The sequence below is a fragment of the Topomyia yanbarensis genome, chromosome 1, assembly GCF_030247195.1.
Source record: "Topomyia yanbarensis strain Yona2022 chromosome 1, ASM3024719v1, whole genome shotgun sequence".
In the NCBI taxonomy this organism is placed as follows: domain Eukaryota; kingdom Metazoa; phylum Arthropoda; class Insecta; order Diptera; family Culicidae; genus Topomyia; species Topomyia yanbarensis.
In genome coordinates, this window is record NC_080670.1 from 206906997 (window position 1) to 206927681 (window position 20685).

General features: G+C 41.8%; 2 protein-coding genes and 1 non-coding gene across 3 annotated transcripts; 2 read left to right on the forward strand and 1 right to left on the reverse strand.

Moving 5' to 3' along the window:
- The first annotated feature begins 2158 nt into the window (after window positions 1-2158).
- On the forward strand, window positions 2159-2783 carry LOC131689674 (histone H2A-beta, sperm-like). The gene has a single exon (XM_058974926.1). The coding sequence runs from the start codon at window positions 2215-2217 to the stop codon at window positions 2581-2583; it is 369 nt and encodes a 122-aa protein (XP_058830909.1). The 5' UTR covers window positions 2159-2214; the 3' UTR covers window positions 2584-2783.
- A 3678-nt stretch (window positions 2784-6461) lies between these two features.
- Window positions 6462-9240, reverse strand: LOC131689665 (elongation factor 1-alpha-like). The gene is made up of 2 exons (XM_058974915.1): window positions 8621-9240; window positions 6462-8551 (listed from the first exon to the last, which is right to left on the reverse strand). Exon 2 carries the CDS (start codon window positions 8308-8310, stop codon window positions 6919-6921), a length of 1392 nt encoding a protein of 463 aa, XP_058830898.1. The 5' UTR covers window positions 8311-8551; window positions 8621-9240; the 3' UTR covers window positions 6462-6918.
- An 8561-nt stretch (window positions 9241-17801) lies between these two features.
- Trnae-cuc (transfer RNA glutamic acid (anticodon CUC)) lies at window positions 17802-17873 on the forward strand. Its single transcript has one exon. It is a non-coding gene; the product is annotated as a tRNA-Glu (tRNA).
- The last annotated feature ends 2812 nt before the right edge of the window (window positions 17874-20685 follow it).

Genomic DNA, 20685 nt, shown 5'->3' on the forward strand with positions numbered 1-20685 from the left:
ATATCACATTCAGAATCACGGCCCGCTACAATTGGCCTAATGCAGTGTTTTATTGGGCGACATTGCCTGTCTCGTCTGCAAATTGTAGTATGTGATTCTGACGGGGAGCCCTTCCGAGAACCTAGCTCTACAGCTCCAGTAGGACAATTCTCGAAAAAAAAAACCTCAAGAAAAAAAATATTTTGAATGTGATTGTATGATGGAGTGCTTCTCGGTAAAAAAGTTTTTCTAACAATAATTTTATACATGTGTTTAAATTTCAAACTAATTGACATACAAAATTGCAATTTTTTACAAAATATTATTCTAAGCCTCATTTTGAATTTTTGACTGCAAATAGTATGAATTATAAAAATATGTCAAAAGTTGTTAGAAATGTTTTTTATTGAAAGCTTCTCCATGATCCAAATACACTGAAAAAGTTTTTTTTGCGTATGTAAAATGATAAACATTAAATAGAGATTTTTGACAGTTTTTAATTGGGTAACGCGAATAACTTCTAAAAATGGTATAATCACACGAATTAATCGTTTTTGATGGAACAAAATGCCAAATATCTCGAAAACTATCGCACTTTGGAAGATTTTTGTTAAATTCATTTTGATTTAAAATAAGGCTAAGAATTATATTCTGTAATAAAATTACAGTTTTGTATGTCTCCATCATACAATCACATTCAAAATATTTCTTTTCTCTTAAGGTTTTTGTTTATAAAATATAAAAAATTAGAAAAAATGTTTATTTTTTTGCAATTTAAATTTTTAACAAATTTGTTTTTGTGAAAAAGAATACAACATTATTTACAGTGTATATTTTTTTCGAACATAAATATTTTTTCCCTGAAAATCGTTCTCAGAAAGTTTTGTTGTATAAAATACATGAATCGAAAAAAATTGAAATTAATGCACGTAGAAATTGGACGTCTTAGTTCAAATATTGTGGCAGCATCGGCAACACTGACACATCACGCCGTCGGTTGATGTTAGCCCCCGTTCGCAGCATAAAAATAACAAACACACAATCAACTGTGACTTATGCTGGCTAAAGATTTTATTAGAATTGGGATTTTTTTTCAAGCTAATAATACAATATTATATACATTAATATTTGGCATTTTGGTCAAAACCTTGAAAATTTTTATTGATCCAAAATTGAGATCAATCACTACGCTTTAAATTCCACCCACGGGCTTTTCCTTTCACAGAAAAACGAACTAACCTCTGACATGCGTGGATTTATGATGAACTCTCAAACTGCAACTCTAAAGTATGATTAGTTGTTGAAAAACATCCAATGACTTTAAATATTAAGGTGCAAAACGTGAAACCACCCAGAACTAATTTGTGCGACCACGGTACGCAACATAAAAATGTCCATGTACCTACCAATGTTTTTGTTTGGATTCCCTTTTGACGGCGCTTCGCTTCCATGTTCTAACAAGACTAGCCACCCGGTCAAGTTGCGCATGCGCTGGCAGTTTTGGTCCACGAAAAAAATTGGCAAACATGTTTGTACGTTTCGACACAAACACGAGGCGCCTGTAATGTTATTGCATGTACATTATCGCAAGTAAACAGATAGAGCATCCGTATCGGGTATTCTCAATCTACATGTATGATTTGTGTAATACACAAAAATCCACCAATATCTTATTGAAATATCCCCATTTCCATTTTTTTACTTTTTGTATTGCCACAGACATTTCAAAGTAATCAATATAACGTATGAAAACTGTGAGACAATTTTCAAAAATTTATTTAAAAAAAAATGATTTAAGCATTTAAAAGTTGAAAGATTTTTGATTGATGTCTACCGATGCAGTTTCATGTGTTGGTTTTGGAAAAGCATCAGAAATGCGAAAAATTAAGCATTTCAACGAAAATAATACTACCGTACAGGGCAATTGAGAACCTACTGACACAAAGACAAGAAACAAAATAATGTACTCACTTGTGGAAGACGCGACAAGTCCCACAACCCAGAAAAAAGTTCTTGCACCGTCCAAAACAAAACTTTCAATTGCCTTTATTTTTCCGTGAACACAAACGCACCAAAGCCGGCCAACATGTGCGTTCATGAACGTTGAATAAACTTGTATGCGAGTCGTCATCGAATTGGGGGGCAGACAGATGCTACAAAAGCACTCACTTCGCTCGTTTCGGCACCAGTTCAGTTCAGCAGTTTGTTTGCAACATATCTTAACATCCACACAACATGGACACTCGGGCCAGTCTAACGACGAAAACCAAATCCAGACGTTCTCGTTCATCACGTGCGGAACTCCGCTTCCCGGTGGGTCGCATTCACCGACTGCTGAAGAAAGGAAACTACGCCAATCGGATTGGAGCCGGTGCGTCCGTGTACCTGACGGCCGTGATGGAGTACATAGCAACGGAAATCCTGGAGCTGGCGGGAAATAATGCACGCGATGCGCGAAAGGTTCGGATTATTCCGCGCCATCTGATGATGGCCATCGAGTTTGATGCCGAACTGCGACAGGTGCTGGGCCATGGAACTATTCCACAGGCTGGTATTATTCCTCAGATGTACGTTCTGCCGCCCGGTATGTCTCCCTGGCCGTGAGCATTGCGGTCGAAATGGCGAAGTGAAAAAAGTGACCGCTGACGCGAGAGCTAAAATGTGTGTATGTGGAATAAATTAGTGGTTGTTTTGTTGAATGATGAAAATGTTTGAATTGTTTAGACTTAAGTGTTAGAGTTATGTTGTAAAGTATTTATGAAGAAATATCCTCGAATAAAAACTGACGTTATAAAATTGAAAAATTCAATTTTTTTATATATATACTACGGCAAACTCAGGAGACAATCCAGGGAAAAATTCTACAGTTGGCAAAAACGTGGGTAATAATTTACTTTCGCCCCGTTTTCCAAGAAGAGCCTTTTTGGTTCGATTTTTTTTTTTTCGAAATCGACATATGCCATCATAAAAGAATTTCGAACCGGCAAACGAGTGAATCGCAGATTTGCTTGCGCTTCCGACACAGGGCTGACAGTAGCGCTATTCTACACCCTTAATCGGAATGGGTCACACCTTCCTGAAATGTCGGGTAGGAGAATGGGGTAGCAACCTCTGTCCCGGTACAAACTTGGTAGGTCTCATTCGTAACTAATCGTCAAAACACTAGCTTCGGATGGACAATTTCCGATCAGGCTCTGAACAATATTTCCAGGAAGAGTAGTATCAACCCTAGCAGGGCCTCCCTGCTTACCTAGATGGCCATGGGATCATTAGAGACGACTACGTACAACTAGTGGAGATAGCGCTCCGAAACTAAATGGAAAACAGTGATCGCAATAAGCGGGAAACTTGCGAGATCACCTATACCGAAGCAGGTGATCAAACCCAGTCCAAATGGCAACAAGCGAGACCAACAGAAAGTCTAAGGAAAGCTAGGGTTTGAGCTGAGCCAGATGTTCACAACAAAATATATCGGATCGGGAGTACACCCCAAGAGGCACTGTACCCTGGAGCTCAAGAGGAAGAGAGAAGAGCTCTGCGAGTTCATCAACAAACCTTACCTTACCGTTCAGGTTAGCGCCTTGTTGTCTCTTGCTGTACGCAGAAGCCGTCTCCACTGCACTCGGTCCATTGCTGCTTGTCGCCTCGGCCTCACAGTCTTCGAAAGGTCTATCTGGTCGATCCACCATGCTCGCTGTGCGCCCCGTCTTCTTGTTCCTGTTGGGTCACCCTCAAGAATCATCTTCACCGGGTCGTCGTCTGACATTCTTACGACGTACCCAGCCCATCGCAAACGTCCTATTTTTTGCTATCTGCGCGATGGACGGTTCTTTCAGCAGCTGATGCAACTCATGATTCATTCGCTTGTGCCACATTCCGTCTTCCATCTGCACGCCACCATAGATGGTACGCAACACCTTTCGTTCGAAAGCTCCAAGGACGCGTTGGTCCTCCACGAGCATAGTCCAGGTGTCGTGGCCGTAGAGGACCACCGGTCTAATCAGCGTCTTGTAGATAATCAACTTCGTGCGGCGGCGAATTGTGGTCAACCGGAACGTCCTCCGGAGTCCAAAGTAGGCACGATTTTCCTAGAACCATCTCTGAATTTCTCTGCTGGTATCATTGTCGGCTGTTACCAGTGAGCCCAATTACACGAATTCGTCGACCATCTCGATTTCGTCGCCGTCAATCCGAACTCGGGATGGGTGGTTCACATTGTCGTCTCTAGAACCTCTTCCTCTCATGTATTTTGTCTTCGAAACGATGATGGCAAGTCCAATCCTGCTGGCTTCACCTTTCAGTCTGATGTACGTTTCCGGCATCGCCTTAAAGTTCCGTGCCATTCTGTCAGGAAGCCGGACGCACTTCCTGAAGATCGTGCCTCTCGTGTCTATCCCCTCTCTCCTTATTACACATTCTAACGCAACGCTTAACAGCAGGCACGTAAGTGAAAAGGTTCTGTTTGCTGATGAGACATACTGGAATCGAACCTTGTTTTCAGCTAACCAGGCAAATGCAAAATGCTGCCTACCTCCCTACAATTTTGGACTAGCGTCAACCCGGTGCATTGGTCAAGTACCGTGGTTCTGAAGAGACGAAGTCAACACGAAAATACCTGAACTAATTATTTGAAAGTGATGCAATTTGATTCCGTGCTCCCTTTACAGGGGTCCTGGCGGAGGATCATTGCATTTGATATTTGTTATTGCCCGACCGGATATTGCTCTCTCTACACTTGAAAGAAGTAAACTACCGACTGCCCCGACCGACTGTGTGAGAGAATGCCGCTTTCAAAGACGGCTGCACAGTAGAAAATAAAGATGGCGCATATCCATATATCAAGTGACATCCGAAGACCTTTATCAGTCGAATTCGGTAGACTACAGTAGGTTGGACATTAGCGCGAATTCCGAAAAGAGACCAGCTCAAGTTTGCTCAGCAGAGAACCTGGAAGTGGTCGTCGACTTCGGGACAGATCCAGCACTGTAAGCAGTCGAGGAAGATGCGTGGGCGGTGGACGTTCAAGAAGACTGGCGGCCCTAGTTCGAGCAACCTGAAAATATAAAATGCATTCAATCGTGATTTAGAATGCCCAGATTATTCGGTTTCAATGTTGATGATGCCGCGCAATACCGGGCCAAGCAATAGCAAGAGGCTTCTGGTTAGTGTATTATCCTCGATACTGAGGTATGGAGGGTCCGTGCTACGTGGTCTACTGAAGAAATGTACTAAATGTGTCCGATGGCCATTACTGAGTGGCCCAGCCTTCAAGCGGTGTCGATAAGCAGCTACTACAAATCGAACTCCACCGTAAGTTTTATTTTCCAATTCCTGTTCCAGCATAAGTTTGTAAGCGTCAAAACTTATCAACATTAGCCGTTAACCGGGTTTTTTGTACTACTGACTACCAATTGCTAACAGCCTTCTTTTTGTATCCTATTTGTTGATACTAATCCATCGAATCTCATAACCAATTCACTCATGTTCGGTTTAATATACGTTCTGGCGAAACGTAAGTAATCCTGCTCGTTGTGAATAAGAACCGTCTCATTTATCCCAGAATTGCAATATTTCGGTTGAAAAGCCTTCCAAAGAAATCTTTATGCTGCTGATGGACATTTGCTCGCCAGAATACAAAAATTAGTCCGGAAAGAAGTGCTACCGCTAGCTGTGCTGCTCCCGGAACCAGAATAAAATCAAAAACTTCGCGGAGGCTGGATGATGAAACTCGTCGCCCTGCAGGAACCACGCAAGCTTTAGTACAGGAAGGGAAAAATACGAATAAAATATCACTTACAGTATACCAAAAATGCTTGGCGAAAATTTCCTTCGCGTTTTAACGGTAGCTAGTGTCATTCTTGGTGTTGAAATTTTATTTATATTTATTTTTCTGCATCTCGGCCTACGTTGATGATTTTCTTTTAATCGTGGAAGTACACTCTAAACATAAACACCAAACTGGGGCGCCATCAAGCGGTGAGTGCCGGTAAAAGCTGCAGGGATCGAGTTACTCATTGTAAAATTGCAAAATGAGTCACGCATTTTATTGACATTCTTCGTACGATTCACAACTTTATTTATTAAATAAATATAAAATTTTGTCTTTGGCTCGAACGTACTGCATTAAGACTTATAATCAATAATTTTCTGATATGATGATAATTGTGTCAAGTACTGTGCTGCTTTTGACATTTTTCGATGCAACTAACTTTCGAATTAACCAGCTTGATCCGTATCCTTTTGCTGTGTTGAAACCATCATCAAGAAATACCGAGAGTTTCACGTAAGAATCCTGTTTACATTACCGTAGAGAATCAATATACAAATCGTTATGAAAAATTAAGAGGCTGAGTGCCCATACGTATATTTTTACATTTAGAAAGTTGCACTCTATAGATGTAAATAAACAAAAATATTTTGAATAATCCAATAGCTTTAAATAACAAAGTTTCCAAAATCTCCCAAATAAAAAACTATTTAGTTTTCGAGTGACAATACCCGGTTCAATTATAAATATTTTATTTGAAGACTAAAAAGCCTAAAATTACAAAAAAAAACTCGAAGTACAACATATTTTCCAAACATTTACAAAAAACTATAGTAGTTGAACGTTAATTCAAAACTTCACATGACCTTTTCCGCTATAAACAATCTCTACTATCACCCTTTAATATACTATACATTCGGTTCCAATCTATATAGATAAAAGTTTATTAATAAACAAAGCTGTTCTTCTAAGATAGCAAAAAAACGAACCGAACCAAACTGTCCGCTAACTTTTCGCCTGAATGCTTTGCGATGCAAGCAGTGATAAGCTTTTATCAGCCGTTTCGATGTTGATTCCGAATGTTTTCTGCTGCCGGTGATGATGCACTTGCTGCGTATTTGAATGCTACTGACGACTGCGGCAAACTGACCCACTACCTCAACCAGTGATGGCTATTTCTTCGATTTCTGCGCCTTTTCGGCCGACTTGGTAACCTTACCACCGGCGGCGTCCTTGAAGTTAACCGACTTGATAACACCAACGGCAACCGTCTGTCTCATATCACGCACAGCGAACCGTCCCAACGGTGGAAACTCCTGGTAGGATTCAACGCACAGCGGCTTGCTCGGGACCAGATTGACGATGGCAGAATCACCCGATTTGATGGATTTAGGATTTTCCTCAATCGATTTACCGGAACGACGATCAACCTTTTCCTTGATTTCGGAAAATTTACAAGCGATGTGAGCAGTGTGACAATCCAGCACCGGCGTGTAACCGTTAGTAATTTGACCCGGATGGTTCAGGACGATGACCTGAGCGGTGAAATCAATGGCTCCCCTCGGTGGAACATTTTTAGCATCACCAGCGACATAACCACGACGCAGATCCTTAACCGGGACGTTCTTAACGTTGAAACCAACGTTATCTCCGGGGCCGGCTTCCGGTAGAGACACGTGATGCATTTCGACGGACTTAACTTCAGTGGTCAAATTAACTGGGGCAAACACTACCAGAGTACCTGGCTTCAGGATACCGGTTTCAATACGACCTACCGGGACCGTTCCAATTCCACCGATTTTGTACACATCCTGCAGTGGCAAACGCAGAGGTTTCTCAGTTGGCCGAGACGGTGGCAGAATGGCATCCAAAGCATCAATCAAACATTTGCCGTCAGCCTTCCCTTCCTTACGCTCGACGTTCCATCCCTTGAACCATGGCATCTTTGTGGATGGTTCCATCATATTATCTCCGTGCCATCCCGAAATCGGAACAAACGGTACGGCGACCGGGTTGTAACCGATCTTTTTAATGTACGACGAAACTTCCTTCTTGATTTCTTCGAAACGTGTCTCACTGTACGGGGGTTCTGTAGAATCCATCTTATTGACACCAACGATCAGCTGTCGGACTCCGAGGGTGAAAGCCAGCAGGGCATGTTCTCGAGTCTGTCCGTTCTGCGAAATACCGGCTTCGAACTCACCCGTACCGGCAGCAACAATCAGCACGGCACAATCCGCTTGCGACGTTCCGGTGATCATGTTCTTGATGAAATCACGATGTCCCGGTGCGTCAATTATGGTCACATAGTACTTGCTCGTTTCAAACTTCCACAGGGCAATGTCGATGGTTATACCACGCTCACGTTCGGCTTTCAGCTTATCCAGCACCCAGGCATACTTGAAGGAACCTTTGCCCATTTCCTGGGCTTCCTTTTCGAATTTCTCAATCGTACGACTGTCGATGCCACCGCACTTGTAGATCAGGTGCCCGGTGGTGGTCGATTTGCCCGAATCGACATGTCCAATGACGACGATGTTGACGTGAATTTTCTCCTTACCCATCTCGGTTGGTTGCTGTACTGACTACTGAGCTGAATGGTGGAAAAAGGAGGGTTAATATAGGAAATAAGTTTCCTCCCATTCAACCAGTTGTAAATGCGTGTTGGTGCTGATTGAATATTAGTGTGGTTCACACGATACGGTGGCATTCGTTAACGTTGCCGATCCGCTGGGATGAGTTTAACGCAGTCAATAGGCTTTATATCCGGTACACCTTCGCCTCGCGAGTTTTGGATATTTTGTACTAAAATGAAAAAAAAATGTTTGTTTTAGCAAAATTTCAATGACAGAGATACGTTCTAGAAATACACACCCTTAAAAGCCATTTATAGCTTATGTTAAAGTAAGTTCCCAGGATACCAGCTAGTCGTTTCAAATTTGCGGATTAATTCCATTAATGTACCGTACCGTTCCGGTGACGGAATATCGACGGATCGTGTAAATCGTACATATGAAATGTTTACTCTACTGTTTTTACCTTTGTATGTATTCTATCTCTAGCTTTACTAAAGGGGTGTAGAAGCGTGACTAACAGTCAGCAGCGTTTGCCGGGTATGTTGTTCCTCCAGAATTAATCAACCAATTGCATCACATTTGCTAACTCGCGGGTTTTGTTTCAACAGATTTTGAAATACGTATCGAAGGTAGAGGAATTAGTTATTTTAAATAAGCCCTTGCATGCGTATTGGTATAGATACCTAATCGATACAATTAGCTTGAAGCCAGTATTCGATTCTTTTGCTCGTTTAGTAATTAGAGTTGCCACCGTCACTCCGTATTTTTGGGCCGATCTCCGAGTTACCGGGATTTACATCAATTTATTCGTTAAATCTTTAGAATTTAATTTTTCTTTGCAATACACAGTCGTGATTCGCTAGTTGGACACTTTTCAACTGGACCGCTTTTTGGTTGGACCTCAACTAGTTGGACCCTTGTCCAAAAAAAAGTATCTAAACGTCAAAGTCTCACGTCAAATTCACTTTGACAATCAATCTGACAATATTTAGAGATGTGAACAGATGGATTTACACTGTCAACATCTCCTTTAGAGAGTTTTTGAAATTTGTCTCGATTGACTCTTCGCCCCAAAGGTAACCAAGATGTATCCATCAAGTCTTTCCAAATCAGCGGTTCTCATCCTTGTTTGATCCTTGAAATCACCCTGGGTGATCGCGAACCCCCACGGTTTAACATCGATTTAGTATGCTGCCAAAATTACAGTCTGTTACAGATTTTTTCTGTAACTTGAAATTTCAATCTCTCCGGGAAAGACTCTTCTTTGCGGATCCCCAGCAACGACTTTAAGACCCTCCAGGGTGCCGGGGACCCCAGGTTGAGAATCGCTGAATATAATACAAAGAAAAAAACGAATCAACTTTAGGAAATTTAAATTCAACTATTGACTGAGGTAACTATACGAAATGTATGTCACTCGAAATATTTTGAAAAAGTTAACTGTTTCTTTTACAAAACTGCCTCCCTGTTGCTGCTTAGCTGGAAGGTAGGTGACCCTCTTTTGATCGACCAACAACTATTGAATTTATCCAGTGTTATTGATGGCTGCTCCTACAACCATCCTTACCTTTTAGCTAAGAAGGTAAGCTTTGCTCCTTGGTTGGAAAATCTCTTATGGTTATGTTACAAGCTACCGAATTCTTTGCTCCCAGAAAAGTATCACGGAAAACATCGCAGTTTGCTTGCCAAGCGATTCCGTTATTCAACCTACTTCACTCTCTTTGGCTGATGACTATAGAGGCGACCGAACCTCGTTCAACTTCTCCACAGCGAGAGTAGCAGGTGCTGTGATCAGCTGAGGTAAAATTGTATCCCTAAATAAATCATTAACAATTACAAAAATAAATAAAAGAATAGCAGCTAAACAGTCTGGAAAAACATATACGCAGAGTTTGTCGAGAAACGTTGAAATCGAATGCTGAAGCTGCCTGGTTAAAAATTCGCTGCAGACCAGTGATGGCTCCATACATACTATAGTTAGTGCGTCGGAATAGTAATCTGAACATAATGTTGCTGCGTAGTGCTCGAGGTGCGACGTTTATGTTGATTTGTTCCAAAATAGCTGGGGCATCTATACGACCTTGCAGAGTGTCAGCGATGAACAAAGCTCTTGCAGTATTCCTTCGAACATGTAGGGGCTGCTCTAGTTGAATTAGCTGACACCGGTTTTCATAGCGTGGTAGTCGGGAAGGATCTCTCCACCAAGGATGAAAAAATCATTCAGTCTAGTAGTCATCCAGTATATTTGATCGTCCGACTCATTATTTGATTTTATCACCGGTCGCTATTGATAGGCCTGCTTAGCGATATCAACGAAAAAAAATCATCACAATTTAATCGGTAAAGTTCGGAAAGGAAAATTTGTCGTCGGGAGAAGTGATTTTGTTTGAATAATGATTTAGTTGTTCGCACTCTGAAGTCGTCCCATTATCGTAATATTTGAAATTTGTATTACAGCTGCTGGCAAATAAATGCCGGTCATCCAACCATGTCATACTAGTTCTCACTGTCATTCGGCAGATGTTATTCTGCTGGCGCTTGGACTTATAAGCACAATTGGTAGTCGACCTTGATGTTGGGTTCCAGGGACTTTGAAGATAGCAGTTATGGTAATTCCGAAAAATGTCACTGGCTACATGGTTTTGTAATTATTTTTATATTTATTCTTTAGATAAAAGTGTGGCTAAATCGACCAAAATTTAAGACAAACTGATGGATTAATTGGAATTCAAGTCGTCGACATCGCTGAGTTCCTTTATTTTCAAAACTATTGCTATTAACTACCCTGCGTTGAAGAATAAATGTCTACTAATAAAAAATTTATTCAAATTTTATTTATTATTTTAAAACAACATATTTGAGGTAATAAAAGGTTAGTTGGATCAGTTAGCTTCTTGATCGGTGTCGTTCATCTTGGCAGCTTTCTCCAAAAGATCTGGATTTAGTTTGATCAGTAGTAAATTCTCGACAGATCGTTCGGACAAGTTCATTCGAAGATCAGAAAGAACGATTTTAAGTGCACTAAATGCACGCTCGACTGATACCTGTGTTGATGTAGCTGCTAGTATGACCATTGCTATCCTATATAGCACCGGAGATACAAACTTTTGAATTTCCCAGTACTTTAAAATATCAAAAGGCGTATTGTAATTTTTTTGGCTGGAGGAAGGTTCTGGCTCCTGCGGTTGTACTGTTGTAAGAACTGAAGAAATTGACACCTTCTCACGCATTTCAAGCTTTTTAAGTTGAAGAATGAGTGATTCTTCGAAATGCGAAGTGTCTTCTTCAAAAAAGGTTGTTAGGAATTGTTCTACATCGTCGTCGTTGTTCGTGTCCGCTGATACGATAACTAAAGATAAATTTTCCACGGACTCAATGCCTTCTAACTCGTCCAAACGGTTGGATACTCTTAGCAGAAAGTCCTAGAATGTCAAAGAATATTTGAAGCTTTCTATATAATTTAAATTCATTACGCATGGCATCCAAAAAGTGTGAAGATAAATACACTAACCTGTGCTTTTTCTTTATCTTCAGCCGACAATCTCTTAGACTCAAGAAAATTGAATCTGGGATCGAGGTATAGGCAAGATATGAACTGCATACTTTCAGTTTCAGTGTTAAAAATAAACTGGCCCAAATGCTTCACAGAACCTCTCAATGAACTTCCAGTCCTTAGAAAAATCTGAAATAAGTTGATATATAGACCATGCAACATGCAGTTTGAAAGTGTGAGGATTGAAGTTGAGGGAATTTAGACAATTATCCATGTACGTACATAATAATATTGAAAACATGTATAGTATACCTATCTCCGAAAAACTTTTCCTCATCTGAATATAGAAAGTCTTCTGAGATGCTAAAGCTTTCATCATGAGGAACGTTCCATTCCATCGTGTCCTGTTTCCAATAGGTGGAAGGTGAGCATCGGCAGTCCTCAAATGCTTGTGAAATTTTTGCTGTCGCAATTTGATGGCGGTTTTTTTAATTTTGTTAATTCTTCTTTCGTATGGTCCCAATACATCCCATACTGCCAACTGAGCTGTGTGAGCAGCGCATCGGGTACTTCCGATAATTTCCTCAACTTTTTCACCAAACAAATCTTCCTTTTCCGGTACAGTTGGTTTCTCTTCATCACCTTCACGACCATCAGTGAAATCATCTGAGTCTTCATTTATATCATCCTCGTCGCTTCGAGAACATCACTCCCATCATCGGTAACATCAGTACCTTCATCACCATCGGTAGTATCGCTTGGTATGTACTTCATCAAAATCGTTCTCGCTCTAAAGGAATCTTCTACGTGCTCGTCTTCTATCATCTTTCTCATAAGACTAACCGTTGCACACATGTTTGCGCCATTATCGTGAGTCACAGAGTAAATCTGATTTAGCTTGATGCCATAACGTTCCATTTGTTCATCTATAGCCGCTTTTAGGTTTTCCTTCGTTTGACGCTCATGCATCTCTTTCATGGCTGTGTAAAGGATCATAGGTCGAATAACACAGCTTGTTTAATCAAATTTATCGACTTACCAAGGTTACGAATCACTATCCTTCCTTCCATGTAATACTGAACATTTATCCCGAACACATGTCTATTTCCACGAGTAGCACTATCAACCTTAATGCTCACCATACGACCTGCCAATTCCAACTTCATACAGTGTCGCATTACTGAGGAAGTATCGGTAACCATCGAAGAAAGGGTATTGCGGTTCGCTGTTATACCCACTGCTTTCCAAAGTGGTCCAACCAACTTCCGGAATCCTCGGCTCTCGGGAAATGAAAGTGGGTAGCCTTCCGCCAGCAAAAGCAGAGTGCCACACAAAATCGTTTTTCGATCCGTATTTACTACCAGCTTCTTTTGATTCTTAGCCTGAGACTCTACGGCATCGGTTGTAGGAATACCCAACCTTGTAAGAACTTCGGGATGTTTAGCAGCAAGGTGTCTCTTGAAATTACTCGGAAAATAAGTACTTTGATTGTACTGGCAAGCGAAGTTGGCTTTGCAGTAGTACTTTCCCTCCACTTGATCTACGACTTGCAGTAAAACGTCCTTTTAGCTTCCGTTTCATGCTGGAAAATATACCTAGGAATGCCTACAAGCGCATTTTGCGTACTTTAAACGAATTCGAAATGTAGTAGGTAAATCCAAACACCTTTTGACTTCTGTGTAGTTTGAACAGCAATCAGTATCAAAGGTATTGAAAATAAACAAGTTTTCTAGGCAACGAAACGGATCCTAGTAATCGATTTTCTATCACTTTCTATACTTTGGAAAAAATCAAAGCGGAAAAAATATCAGTAGAGAGAGCCGACTGATTTTCATTTGATCGATTTTTTTCATCCTTGCTCTCCACGGCCATCAACGAAGCGCGAAACGCAAAAAGCGACGCTGAATGGACTCTATTCTCTCAACGCCGTTATTGTAGTTTGGACTCCAAACTTCAGAGCAATATTCTAGTATTGATTGCGGTAAAGAACTGTAAAGCGATTTGAGACAATAGATATCCGTAAAATTTTTGGCTATTCTGACGATGCATCCCAGGGCTCGAGATGCTTAACCAACTGCACAAGAGACGTGTTGCTTAAACGTAAGTTAAGAATCCAGAATCACTCCCAGATCTTTAACGTGACTAACGCGTTCAATGTCTGTTTCTAGTAGACGGTAGTTGAAATGAATCGAATCCCTTTTCCGTGAAAACGATATAACCGAACACTTCTTCGGGTTCACGCACATGCGGTTCGTGTTACACCAATCAGCAAAGACATCAAGCTGCTGTTGGAGTAATCTGCAATATTCAATTGAACGAATTAGTCGAAATATCTTGAGGTCATCTGCGAAGGACAATCGTGGAGTCTTCAGAACTAGTTGTACATCATTGAAATATAGCAGAAACATCAACGGTCCCAAGTGGCTTCCTTGAGGTATTCCTGACGTAGAAATGAAGGTGGGGGCCTGACAGTCTCCTATGACGACCGCTGTATCTCGGTCTGTGAGGTAGGATCGAAACAGCTGCAAAACACTACCATTTATTCCAAATCTCTCCATTTTTGCGATTGCGATATCGTGATTTATCTTATCGAAAGCTGCAGATAAATCGGTGTAAACAACGTCGGTTTGAGCACGATGTTCCATACTCTCTGTTATGTAGGATGTTAAACACATAGCAGGTTAGACGCAGTTGACCGTCCGGACGTGAAGCCGTGCTGATCGTCACTTAGATACTGCTTACAATGAGCCTGAAGAAGTTTCATAATCACCAGCTCAAACAACTTCGAAACAGCACTCAATGAAGTTATTCCACGGTAGTTATTGACGTCTCGCTTATTACCCTTCTTGTGGACTGGGAACATGTCCGCGTATTTCCAGCAAGATGGAAAAACTGCTCTAGCAATACATGCTCGAAAGATTTGAAGAAGCGGAGTCATCAAAGTTTCAATATGCCTTTTCAGGATAACAGAGGAGAACCCGGCGGGTCCCGGATTGAAAGATGACTTAAGCCGAGAGGAAGCTCTGGTAATCATCGTTGCGTCGACATCGATAGCACCCAAAGCTTGGCCTACAAGTGGAGCATTGCTAGCAGCGATGTGGTAGCTGTGTTACCATTGAAAGTCATAGACGACAGTAGTCCATATTCTTTGCGCTGCTCGTTCACGTATTTCCAGAAACGTTTAGGATGCGTCCTAAGATCGCGCCGATTATTTTGCTGATATCGAAAGAAAGAGTGTTGACTGGCTCGTTTATAAGCGTGGTTGAGACTAACGTAATAGTTTCTGAGTGGTATTGTGCGTTGGCCATGGAGGGCCGCGGCTTGTCGATGGTGAACTTTCTTCGGAACGTGCCTGTCCATAACGTATCCCAGAACGTTGGAAAAAGTTTGAACTGCGGTTTCGACATCTTCGGGAATGTCGAGAAGATCCGTATTCCTTCATTTGGCTCTTATACCAAGACCATGAAAACGGACAATCAGAATAAAGAAACGGCAGAATACTGACAAGGATTCGATGTTTGACTGTTCAGTGCCTTTTTTATTCATAGTATTGATTACAAAGTAAAAGCTAACGTAGCAAAATGAAATTACTCAATGTGTTATTTCTAAGATTGTTTCTTAGAAAGTTGACACCAACAACATCGAGCCGCAGCACAGTAAAATGCAACCCAGTGTAATACACTGTCCGGAGTTTTACAATGAAAAACGGCTTCAGTTAGCATACGATTACCGGGCTCAAGGCGAGATATTTGCCACTGTTTTTTCCAAAGACGCCAACTTAGGCCATGAAATGCTCACATCGCAAGTATATTCCGTTCCATTTAATGGACAGGCTTTTTGTTGCAGTTAATTTGATGAACCTTTGAGGATTAATTTTGAATTGTCATAGCCGTATAGAAGTTTTGTTCAAGAGTCTGCATGTGATATTTTTAGTTATTTAATTACTCTGTAGCACTTTCTGTTGAATATTTAATGCAGTAGCAAAAAATCAGTTAAACTTGCTCCTACTGTCCAATTTTCTTTTACTCATTTTACCAATTTTATTAGCTTTGTTTTTAAATTATAAACATCTTTTCACCGGCTTCATTTCTTAAATTGTGGCAGTTCTCAATACTTGGTGGTGATGGCGGTGAACTGATTTTTTTTCGAAGTAAGTGACTTTCCTTTTGCGTGTGATAACAAACTTGTAAACTTCCCAAAACATTTGTCAAACGGAACTGCCGGGATGCAACTTTGCAGACACCGTGAACAGGTAGTAGTATTATTGCAAATATTTCGCATGATGTACCCAGCCACGTGAAAGAATGCGTTGTTCAGTTATGTAGGGTTTCCATGATTAGAACGGATACTTCAGTTTCTGCAAAATCATAAATTTATTCGGAGTACGGAGAGGGCTATGCTAAAGTATCCTGAGCAGAGCAGATGATCCATGAAACTAGACAGATATTCTCGGTCATCCATATCGTAAGACGAATTCCTGACATCTTACATGTACTGTAACAATGTTATAATTCTCAGATGGCTTTTAAATTGTAAACTGGTTGGTCCACGCTGCTTTGATGTTACCACTGAACATAAATTTTCCACGCAGTCCTGGGTGAATTTTGAGACGTATAAACTACCGGATAGGCTATCATCAATTTACTCTGCATTCTAAGTACTGCATTCATAGTTATCACCAAAGCAGCTTGCCACGGCATCCAGAGGTCATCTAAACCGACCTACCTAACAATTACTTTATTGATTATACATGGATAAAAAGAAGCATAATTATTCACCTTGATTTCAGATATCAGTGTCACCATCATTTTTAAATGGTTAATTTTAAAATCATATTGGGCACGACCCGAAAGCCGCAATGCATCGTCTGTTGTTCTTGAAAATATCAGTTCGAACCACCGAATAAAATCTTCTAAATAAACGGCGGTAGAGTTATGATGAGTCATTAAAACTTTCGGTTAATACATGAAGTGCTGCTGCGATGGAATGGTTACAATATTTGGTTGAATTGCTAACTTTTATTTTGTCGATCTTCGATGTTTTTGAATTTTCGAAGTCCCTCATCCGATTTCGTCAATTTGTTCGCCATTTTAAAATGTTGGTGGCGTTCGTATGCCACTAGCTGTTTTAGGTCATCTCTCGTTTTACTTCATTATTAAGGAGTTCTTTTTGTTGTACGTACCACGAAGGAAAAATTGACAGCATTTTTAAAAATGTAAACAGCATAATGCCTTTCCGTTTTTCCACAAAAAAATGTTCTCAAATATTGTTTGGTTTTCCGCTGAATTCAGGAGAAGGCCCCCTAACTATCGGCCATCTGGGGAACTCCTTGTATGATTTCGACGGTAGTTTCTCTTCTTGATAGGGACTCGGACATGATCACGAAATCGTGTTGTATGCTGTTAACGCTGTTTTTATTGCGAATGAAGACACTGTATTGCGGTGTCCGGTGTCCGAATACTCCTACTGCGGTATCGTCGTCTTTCGAGCCATCAGTGTACACGATTGTTGAACGGCTGAGCCGATTCATCAAGAGCTCTTGAACAACTGGATGAAAAATTCTCGAAGGGTCTGCAGTTTTCACGCGCTTCTTGATGTTCCAAATGACCTAGGGCTTGTGATCGCACCACTTTCGATCAGATAGTCGCGTTCGTTGTCTTTCTGTTTCGCGTTCTCCCTGCTGTTTCCAACATTCGAATGGCCAATTGGGCTACAGTTTGGAGAATGAAGAGATCTAACAGTAGAGTACCTGTTTCGGTCATAATGGCTATGATCGGATGGGTGACGTATGCCCAGATGCACATCTGGTCATCTTGTTGTATGCAGGTGCCAGTGTTTTGATGACAGCATCTCCACCCTCATAACGAGTCCAATGCCATACAAGTCTCGAAGTAATAATTGCGGATCCGATTTGCAATAAAGAAGAGCGTTGATCTCGAGGTAGCTTGGCACTGATCATCTTCAGGATGCGCAGCCTACATTAGCATGCCATATTGTCTAGTGGTTAGGATATCCGGCTCTCACCCGGAATGTCCGGGTTCGATTCCCGGTTTGGGAACCAAACAAGCATCTATCTAACCCAAATTAAAAGGCGAAACCCCACATATATAATGTTATTACAAAAGGGAAGAGATAATGTGCAGACTCACCCGTATTTGACGATCATGTCCAGGGTCTTGAGTGTCATCTTGAGACCAAAAGTAGGTCACTGTGACGTGTCGTAGCTGGCGGTCCTTCCTCACGAAGCGGGTGCCTGTATGACCATGCAGGCAGGCTGATGGAGATGTGGGACGGTTTCACCACCGTGACATGTGCACTCGATAATAGCACGAACTTGTTGCAACTTGCGAGGTCAATTTGCGTTTGAGACTGTTCAACCCAACACGTTCTTCGGTTTCGTCGGAATGTTCCGGAACTTTCAAATCCCTCCTTTCGGGTCTCGGAAACACGAGCGCAGTCTTGTTAAAATCGCTGGCGATAATAAAAATTGTTTCCCGATCGCGGAGCGCACGGTTGAAATAACTACGTGATTTTCACCACACCGATGAACACGATGACGATTGCGACGGGACCGAAGCAAAAAGGGGACGGAAAACTAGCCTTGCGTTCGTTCCGACAAACCTGTTGTTTTACTGCAGTCCACCACCAAAACTTGCTGCATGAATATGGTCTTCCTAGTGCGCTATTTACTTGCAGGAATGCGATCGTTCCTCCTCACGTGGGGAAAAGGGGTGCCACTTTTGTAATGGCGGTGGCACTACGGCCCGACCTCGACCTTCCTTCACTCGTGGGTTTTTCTCGACTAAACAGCGGGGGGAAACACCACCGCTCTCGACCGTACTCGATCAACCCTTTTATCAGACTACCTATTTTTATTTTGTCACCCGTTCTTCCGGAGATTTGTTTTCAAGCAAATTGTGCAGCGATCTTTTGCTTTCAAGCGGGCTGTCAAATGCCCACCTCTTGCAGTACACACTAACCTCTTATTCCTCCCTGTTAACATTTAAATTACACATTTTACTGTAACAAGCGGCTGGTCTTTCTACCCCCATACTACGAGTACGATATCGTTGGCGTACAAGAAGAGCTTTACAGTATTCGGAACCACGCGAAAGACGGATTCAATGGCCACGAGAAATAGGGTAACCGAGAGCCCTGAACCTTGTGGCACACCATTTTACAGCGGATGCGCGAGCGATAAGCGACCGTCTTCATTAACCTGGAACGGTCTTTGTGCCAGCAAACTGATCAACAGGTTGATCATTCTACCACTTATCTGCCATAACGTAAGATGCCATACCTCCCCGTGGTATCGTAAACCTTGGACAAGTCAACTGACGCTATCAGACAGTGCTGGTCACGGTCGAGAAGTGACCTCTCTAACTCCGCAAGGCATGTGTCAGTACCTCGACCGAACCTAAAAGCGTGTTGTGTCGTTTGTCAAGACACCTACTTTTAGTCCACTAGTCGCTATTCACTATTTGTTCGAAAACCTTCGCCATACAGCTCGTTAAGGTGGTTGGACGGAATGCAGCTGGACCCGCGTCACTCAAGGTTGGCTTTGGAATTGGTACGATAATTCCAGATCGTTAACAGGATGGGAATACGCCACTGCGCCATATTCTGTTGAAGAGTTGCTGAAGCATCGGATAACCGATACAATCCGTCCTCTATCGAGTGTCAGCTAGTTCAGAGTGAAGTCGGTGCTGTAAGTATCGTCGGTATCTGGCGAGAAATTCACGGACGCTACTAAAGTTTTGCGCCGTGGACTGCACGGCTATATCGTGGCAAAAATGGGAGCTAATTTGCTCACGAAACAGACATCGCTACCAAGAGAAATTCCGCTGCCAGGAAACTCACCGCCGGATAATATCCGAGTAGATCTCGAGAAAGCTGGGAGCTAAATGCCTCAAGAAATTAGGTATCGGTGTCGAGAGAAATTCCTCCGTCGGGGAACTCTCAGTCGGAGTAGGGTGAGTTCATCCTCGGGGACTATCCGAGTAGATCGTGAGAAGGCTGGGTGCTAAATGACTCATGTAAGCTGCATCTTATCGGTTCACTGGAGCGAGAGGTAAGCAGTGGAGCTTACCGCTGCCAATCTCTTCTGGCATTTCGACACCGTCAGCCGATCGTCTTATAGGATCGAAATCCATATCATCAAATCCGCCATTTCCATTGGAACTCTGCTGGTGCGAATACCAACTATCTGAAGCGAAAAAAACATATAGGGTGATTAGCCTATTTGCGCCATGTTTCTATTATCACCCTACCCATTTGAATCCGTTGGTTAGAGCAGTGTCTGCCATCTTTGTTCAACGCATTGAGTCAAATGGTAGCGCAACAATAGGGGCACTCGATTCGAGTTTTCATTGTGCTCAAGCACGAGAATTTTACTGTTTTCAACACATTTGTGTTATTATATTGGTTCTTAACAACGAAGCAAAGCGGTTGATGTCAATTTTTACGCATTCCATTGATTGTAAGGCAAGAAATTACCGAATTAGTAAGGCACCTTGCTTAGTATGGTAAAAATAGGCTCATCACCCTATCACTTTATACAGAACAAAGGATGTCTGCTGATTCTAATGTAGAAACGCTAGTGAAGAATACGCCAGACAACCTTAATTGGCCACCGTCGACACCAGTTTGGCCTTACCAAGCCGTAACGCGGGTGCCGTTGTGAAAACAGCGCCAAATGGGAGTTGGGGACAGTTTGATTCAACATCTGATGTTGCTCTATATGTATGTGATTTAAGACTGAGTTGGATAGTCCAACAAGCCTAATTTACAAACTTTACATAACTAGACTCACTGTTCTCCATTCACCCACGTCGATCTCTCGGAATTTATTGCAAAAAATGTTTGGATTG